Source organism: Triticum aestivum, chromosome 1A, assembly GCF_018294505.1.
Source record: "Triticum aestivum cultivar Chinese Spring chromosome 1A, IWGSC CS RefSeq v2.1, whole genome shotgun sequence".
NCBI lineage: Eukaryota > Viridiplantae > Streptophyta > Magnoliopsida > Poales > Poaceae > Triticum > Triticum aestivum.
Window position 1 is genome coordinate 548506106 of NC_057794.1, and position 8186 is coordinate 548514291.

General features: G+C 45.2%; 1 protein-coding gene across 1 annotated transcript; it reads right to left on the reverse strand.

Annotated features, from left to right (window-relative positions):
• Positions 1–1418: 1418 nt before the first annotated feature.
• LOC123046355 (probable 3-ketoacyl-CoA synthase 20) lies at positions 1419–3107 on the reverse strand. Its single transcript, XM_044469728.1, has 2 exons — positions 2409–3107; positions 1419–2234 (listed from the first exon to the last, which is right to left on the reverse strand). The coding sequence occupies exons 1-2, from the start codon at positions 3105–3107 to the stop codon at positions 1419–1421; spliced, it is 1515 nt and encodes a 504-aa protein (XP_044325663.1).
• Positions 3108–8186: the final 5079 nt, after the last annotated feature.

Sequence of the window (8186 nt, forward strand, 5' to 3'; positions counted from 1 at the left end):
GAGCACTCAAATAAAAAAACAAAATCATTGTTCAAAGTTTATGTACATTTTTGAGTAGTGATTTTTTTGGTGAGGACTCCATGAAAGTTATTTGTTGCCGAAACTTTGCAGGAACATCAAACCTTTGATAATCCTTGATCCCTGAAAGTTTCAGATTTTTCTGATTTTTTTTCGATTTTTATGAACTTACTGTTCATGAGGATATAGGGGCATCCGGGAGCTGTTAGACATTTCTTTTTTCAACACCGGGTGTCTAGACACCCGCAGTTCTGACAATACCTGTCTCATTGGGATGTGTGTGGTCGTGCAGCACCGTTTCCATTAGCCGGCAAGGTGAACAGTAAAAAGATATGACACTACAACTTTACCATGGCCTTTCGCTATAAACAATTCTCCACTCACCTGTCACTTCGTGGTGGCCCTGAAATGAGAGAAGCTGTCGGGAGGAGAGAGAGTCTTTTAAGGCACCGAGAGAGAAGAAAGGTAAGGATAGCCAGCCTTTGTTTTTGTGAGCCTGTTTGTGAGAGAGCAGAAATGTCAGAAGAGAGAAACTGAGAGACAATGTAGAAGGAAGAAAAAATAATATGAGAGAGCGATGATGAATCTTGCTATCGTTCAAAATGTTTTCTGCTCTCTCCGTTTCTAAATACTTGTCTTTCTAGTCATTTCAACAAGTGACTACATACGAAACAAAATGAGTGAATCTACACTCTAAAATATGTCTACATACATCCGTATATAGTAGTCATTTGAAATGTCTAGAAAGACAAATATTTAAAAACGGAGGGAGTAGGAGAGAGAGCGCAGTGTTCAGTCTCACCGTTGCCAGCGAAAAAGCCTCCTTCACGTGTCACACAACACTGTAGAACAGTGCCTGTCCTAGTCAGTACGCCTCTACATGCATGGCTATTAGATAATTCAAATGGCCTGATAAAGCTGGCAGGTCCTGCAAATGGTATTATTTAAGTCAGGCCTTAGCACGAATCTCAGAGGGATTGTATGGAGCTGATAAGGGGGTGCCGGGAGTCCCGGAAGCTACCACACCTTTTCGCAATCGAAATCCCACCTTGGAAATATTCCGGCGATTTCAGGCTTTCATCCCCAATGTTTGTCAGTGATAAATAGGGGCACCTGTATGTAAATCGCCTGATTTTTTGTTTGTTTGGGCTAGTCGATTTCCTAGACCATTAGATGAAGGTCCAATGAACGCCGTTAACAAATTGATTTACTCAAATTACAAATTCAGTTAACTTACATATAGCTATTGTGGTGAAATGATACTCCAGTCCTTTGCCTCCACCACTCACCCTTTTATTCTCAAGTACAGTACACAATAATCATGTTTGATTCATTCAAGACGACTTGTCCCTAGTTTCAAGAGGCCACGCTTCCATTATTTCCACCCGACGACGCAAACACTACACAGCTGGTACATACGACGCATCCTCATTGATGGGCATCACCTTGGGCACATGGACCGGAAGAACGTCGATGTCTTGTGCCCAGGGGCTGCCCTCCTCCACGGCAGCGGCGCGCTCGACCGTCCTGAGCGCCTTCCACACCGCGCTGTTGCATTTGAACCCGGAGCCAAACGCAATCTGCCACACACGGTCTCCCCTCTTGATCCTGCCCTTGGCCTCGCAGTAGGCGAGCTCGTACCACAGCGAGCTGCTCGACGTGTTGCCGAACCTGCAGAGGGTCATCCTCGAGGGTTCCATGTGGCACTCACCCAGCTTCAGGCTTTTCTGCAGCTCGTCCAGCACGCCTCGCCCCCCTGCGTGGATGCAGAAGTGCTCCAGCGCCAGAGTGAAGTCGGGGAGGCACGACATCACTGTAGTACGGAACACCCGTTTGAGCACGACGGCGCCAAGGAACCGGAGCTGCTCACGTAGCGGCAGAACGAGCGGGCCAAGGGTGGTGATGTTGGTGCGGAGCGCGTCGCCGGCCACGGACATGAGATCCTTGGGGAGTGACACGCCCAAGTTCCCGACCTCGTCTTCCTCCTGCATCACGCACGCGTAGCTCTTGTCGCTAGGGCCATGGTGCGTGCGCACCGTATGGATCAGCTGGTACTTGGCGCGTCGCCGCTGGTCGCGACGGTTCGACAGAAGAACTGCCGCGCCGCCCATCCGGAACAGCATGTTGGTCACCAACATGGGCCGGTTGTTGCCCAAGTACCCGTTTAGGGTGATATTCTCCGTGCTGACAACCAGTGCGTATGTGTCGTCGTACACCTGCAGCGTTAACCGGTTAGCACGCTGTACATCAACGTATAACCTAGAAGACATCACAGGCAAACCCAGTTCTAAATGAAAATTCAGAAACCGTTCAGGAAATCAGGATGGCTCACACGGACGGTTAATTTGCCCGTTCATGCTTGGATGTGTGTAGCTTGTAGTAGTACATACCTGAAGCAGGTGCCTGGCGAGGTCAATAGCGATGACGCCGGCGCTGCAGCCCATGCCGCTGAGGTTGTGGGTGACGACATCGTCGCGCAAGCAGTAGCGGTTCACCACTAGCGAGGTGAAGGACGGCGTGGGGCTGTAGAGGCTGGAGTTCACGATGACCACACCGATGTCGTCCGGCCGCACGCGGGTCTTGGCCAGCAGATCGTCGATCAGACCGAAAATGACGGTGTGGGACTCCTCTTTGGCGGTGCGGAGGCACATGTCCAGTGGCACCCTGATGAGGGACGCAGGGAAGTGCGTCGCCTCGCCGAGCCCTGACCGCTCCAGAACCCTCTTCTGGAAATCCATGCTCTCCGCGTTGAACGCACCGGTTAGCCTGTAATGGTGGATGGACCGGGCGCGGGTCAACTCGTGCGCCGGCGCAGGCTTGTAGCCGGCGAAGTCCACCAGGTACACCGGCCGCAACGACAGGGCGTAAACGTAGGCAGCCGCTACTGCGCCTGCTACAGACACGGCCATGACGCCATGTGTGCCGCTCAAGAGGGCATACACGCCGTCAATTGACAGCATGGTCATTACCGCCAGCGAAGACACGACGAGGAGCAGTGTGACGGCGAGGAGATGAGGCTGTTGGCCGACGAAACGACGGTACAAGAGCTTGGCCTGGTTTCGCATAACCTTTCCGAGCTCATTGTCCATTGGAGTCGGTCGGTGGATCTCCACCTGAATGAACGTTCGGGTGGTAAAACTCTTAACTATGCTTAAAACACCGAGAGCTATGCAAGCAGTTTAGCCGATCGAAACTCGGACAATCTAGGTGTTTGGGAGATGCAGCATGGCGCGCGCCAATTTATATTGATAAAAAAAGGAACGGAGGCAACTTCCTTTGCATGCACCAAATTAGCGGACAGGACAAAACAGGTGACAAGCATGCCAAGTTTTGATCACAGTGCATTTTCCTCACCAAGAGAAATTTGAATGCACGCATGCATGGTCCAAACCTGGCCTGGCCTTCCTGTTTTTGAGCCTAATTATTGCCATACCTTCACCTTCCTGCTTCTGCTTGTCATTGATGCCGCCAGGAGATCGAGATAATATTATTTTAATGAAATATCGTTTTGTAAATATAAATACTTGTAGTTCAAACCCCTATTTTAGGGTTTTTGGAGGATCAATCTGTGGTTGAGATGGTTAGGTGGACAGTGGTATCCCCAACCCTCCAGGGTTCAAATCCTGGTGCTCGCATTACTTCTGGATTTATTTCAGGATTTCCGGCGATGCGTTTTCAGTGGGAGGAGACGTTCCCGTCGACGATGAGGCGCCTACGGTGACTTCATAAATCTCAAGATGATATGCCGGCTCAGTCTCTCAGAGGTGCTCATAGGGATAGGGTGTGTGTATGCGTTCATAGGGGTGAGTGCATGCGCGTGTATATGAGCGATTGTGTCTGTACTGATGCTCAAAAAATGGTTTTTAGAGGAAAATAGACTTAAATACTTTTGGACCAAAATAGTTTGTAATAAAAATATTTTTATGTCCTAGCCACATGGCATGATCATTGGGAGCAATTTGGGCCAGAGTCTTGGAAGATAATAGCTATGAGAATTTCTATGAATTAATTCAAACAAGAACACCCAATAAAAATTAAAATAAACAAGTTAATACCATTTCAAGGAAATTTTTGATGACTCAATAATGGCCATTGTCATCTTAAGTGAAGTCATGCATAACACAAGGTGTGACAACAACATCGTCGTCCATGTCTAAAACCTCAGGCATGGATCATGACTAAAACTATGCCTAGTGGCATACATAGAGGGCGATCATTCGTAATTTTTGGTGGGTTGGTGTTAGAGAGGAAGCTAGTGCAAGAGCTTTATATGTCAGGGCTTGGAAAGATTTTTGTACTCCAAAGAAAGAAGGTGGTTTGGGAATCAAAAACATGTTGGCTATGAATCAAGGTCTCCTTCTTGCGGCTACCTGGAGACTTGCTGAAAATCCAGAAAGCCAAATCTATCAAGTTCTCTGTGCCAAGTATTTTCCTGATTCTTCCATTTGGAGAGCTACACGGAATACTCCGAGATCTGCTTCCTGGACTTCCATTCTCAAGGTCATGCCAATGTTCAAGGAGCATTTTTTTATCAGATCACCCAAGGCACCTTGGTGTACCACTTGGGGGAACATTTATGGTCACCTCATTGTCCAGCATAGTACTTTTGTTTACCCAGCTAAGGTCTCCGATCTTTGGCTATCAGGCCAAAAAGTTTGGAATTCTAAGCTCATCACTAACCTTTTTCAGGAACCGACCGCTTCGTCTATTATTGCTACTACTATAGTTGTTGATGATAGTAGGGATATCCTTTGTTGGAAGCTCACTCCTTCTGATAAGTCCAATTCAAAGAGTACTTATAAGCCATGTTTACAACAAATTCATACTGTGCGGGCAAATCGATCGAGACAGGTGAATCAATCAATCAAAGATATTCTGCAGCTGGTCTGGAGGCACAAATTCATAGCTCCAAGGGTCAAAACGTTTGCGTGGCGCTTACTTAGGCATGCTCTCCCAACTGGTCTTAGAGCTGACAGGTTTTCCAGTCATATTTCTTCTACATGCTCTAGATGTGATTCAGATCAAAATGAAATGCATCTTTTATTTCTCTGCAACTTTGCCAGAGCCTCTTAGTTCGGGCACCCCTGGTATACGAGATATGATATTCTTACTCTCAATCATAATTCTGTTATTGATATTATTCGGACTCTAATTAACATGAACCATCCACAAGCAGCTAGACCGGGCAAGATAGATGCAGCAGTACATCACTGAAGATGGATTGGTGGCAGGTGGCTGCGGCGGCCTCATACCCGGCAGGTGTCCTGGTTGAGGAGTGCGCCGGACTGGTGGGTGCCCCATACTCGGTAGGTGTCCTAGATGGGACCTCAGGTCTTAGATGTTAGGTTTGGTTGCGAGGTCTGTTTGGTATTAGTCCAGACTATCAACATCCCTATATCAACTACATAGGAGTAGCGGCAGATGTTGCCTAGACGGTGGCTTTAGTCTTACTGTTGTATGACTTTATAAGGTCTTGTGTGAATAATTAATAAAGTGGCTGCATGCATCGTCTAGATGCAGAGGCCGGGGGTCCTCCATTTCTAAAAAAAATCTTCTTGTGGTGTTTGTGGAAAGCAAGAAACGATGTTATTTTTTGCAGGAAAGAATCACATCCCCATCAGGTTCACTAGGCCGCACTAGCCATTGCCTCTGTCCAAGATATGCAAGATCCCCACTAAGAAAATCCAAATAGTGATCCACCTTCTTCGAAGGAGCAACAATCTACAACCATACTCTTTCAAGGGCAAGAACAAGTGCAACAAGGCTCCACCCTCAAATCTGACTTGGCTATTTCAGGTACCAAAATATACTCAGATGCTTCTTGGCACAAAAAGAATGTTCTTGGGTATGGTGGCAATCCGGCTACTGGTATTGGTGTTCACATCCTCTTCCCCGAAGACGATTCTGATTCAAGCCTCTACTCATGATGTTCATTCACCTCTAATTGCTGAAGCTTATGCACTTCTATTTGCTGCTAAAATCTCCTGCAGGCTTCAACTTCAACAAGGTTCTTTTCTCACTGACAATATTTCATTAGCAAAGATGGCTGCTTCAAGAGATATCAATAACACCAACATCAGCCGGAGATGCAGACAACCGATCAGCGTGTTCTTTCAAATCTCTCATTCTCTTAATATTGTTATCACATCCCCAGGATTACCAATGTAATTTCTCATAACTGTGCTCATCAGGTTCTCTACTCGAGAGTAGAACCTGTCTTTAGTTGTTCACGGTCTTCTCATGGCAATGTACCTTGCCCTTTTCCGCAATCCGTTCTCAGGTTTCAGGTTCAGGGCTATGTAATTTATGTTGTACATTGTCTATGAGTTGAATGAAATAGTGGCGCTTGACGACGCCTTCCTTGTGTTAAAAAAACTCAAAAGGTGAAATCTATTTAGGAAGTCGAGGGCTTTAATGTTGAAGTTGATATGATTTTTCGATGCTTTCTACTAAGAATGCTTATACTAGTGATAATCTTATATTTACTAATTGGATGCACCATACGAGCCTCCACGTTAATCCTCGTGAACAGGTAAAATTAGCCATCGATCTTCTTTTATCTCACGACCTAAAAGGTTGGATGGCAAGTCATGGTGTTTTCCTTCCACTAGTCTCATCCACCAAACCCATAGCGTTAGATGTAAAAACAAAGCCCATGTATCCCACTTCCATGGCTCATGTTACATCGCCGCTCTCCATGGCTCTGCTGGATTAGTCATCTTCTTTCCTTCCTCTTGTTGGAAATATGCCCTAGAGGAAATAATATTGTATTATTTATTTCCACATTTATAATTAAGAGTTTATACTCTATGCTATAACTTCTATGATCCTGGAATATGTGATTCAGTGGAAAACTCATAAGCACGTGTGGAGTGATAAACGGTAAAACATGCTTCCTAGTCTTGCCTCTAGGACTAGCTCAAGTGTTGTATGTCGATCATGTTTCCTGGATCTTGGGATATCGTTAAGTGTAATGATAGTCCCAAAACAACATTAAGAGTATGCTAGAAAACCGACAGGCCAAGCTCCCCCGCCTACCGTGTGACAAAAGCACTGCCTTTTTACTAATCTGGATTTCTTTTCTTAGACCAATATAATCGAGATTTGTAGTTCGCACCAAGAAGCAAAACCAAGTACTACACTTTGCCGTTCCAAATGAAATGGTGGCACACTTATAACACACCATTAGAAGAATGATCATATTGAATTGACCCAACTTGTTTGTTATACTTTGGGATACAATCATTACAAGTCAATCGATATAACACATGAGTTAATGTATGCTTTAGTTCCTCACATCATGAGAGTATCGTAGTCACTTCTTACCGAGCGATGGACTTTGGGGTTTCTCAAACATCATCTGTAACATGGTGATCATAACGACAACTTTCAGGTTCATCGGAAAGTTTAACAAGGGACTAGATAAATCAAGAGTGGGATTTGCTCCTCGACAATGGAGAGATATTCTTAGGGCCCTCTCGGTGTGACAACATCCATCATCATCTTGCTAGATACATGTTACTAGGTCACATGGATGCTGGAACATGTCAACGAGAAAGAAGAACAAAATCGGTAACGAGGAGACCGGTATAGTGAGCATGAGAATCACTCAAGAGGATATCGATATATCTCACCTCGGGTTTTTAGAGTATCACAAAGCAAAGGTGATAGCAGATGATAACCAAAGGTTCACTGGACTATCAGACATGTATTCATAGGATCAATATGGATGTCCACGGTTTCGTGATTGGTCATTGCATGAAAGGGAATTTTGTTCATGTCTATGTTTACCGGACGTACAGGGTCACAAGCTTAAGAGAATCATGATCTGTTGAGTGTTAGTGGAGTAAGAGTTATTAGAAAATATTCAAGAAATAGTTTCGAGAGAAATTGAAAGCGTTTCCAAGTTACGGAAGAGTTTTGGGATTTACAGGGTAATACCGGGAATTGATATATAGGTGGAAAATATTTGTGTATAGAAGCTAAATTAATAATAAAAGATTCTAATATTGATGAGGAGGCTTTTAGAATTAATTTAATATCAATGGGCCAAAGAAAACATAAAAATCTAAGTGGTGGAGAGTTATTGGGCCCTAGGGCCCAACAACAAATTAGGGCGCCCCCATGGCTTATATGACAAGCTAAGGGAAGGGAATTGGACTTGGAAG

What these genes read in the sequence shown, in the direction of transcription:
- LOC123046355 (XM_044469728.1), bottom strand. Translation starts at nt 3,107, where the DNA reads ATGGACAATGAGCTCGGAAAGGTTATGCGAAACCAGGCCAAGCTCTTG. An exon ending in TCGCCAGGCACCTGCTTCAG is followed by an intron (nt 2,235 to 2,408) that starts GTATGTACTACT and finishes TTAACGCTGCAG; the next exon opens with GTGTACGACGACACATACGC.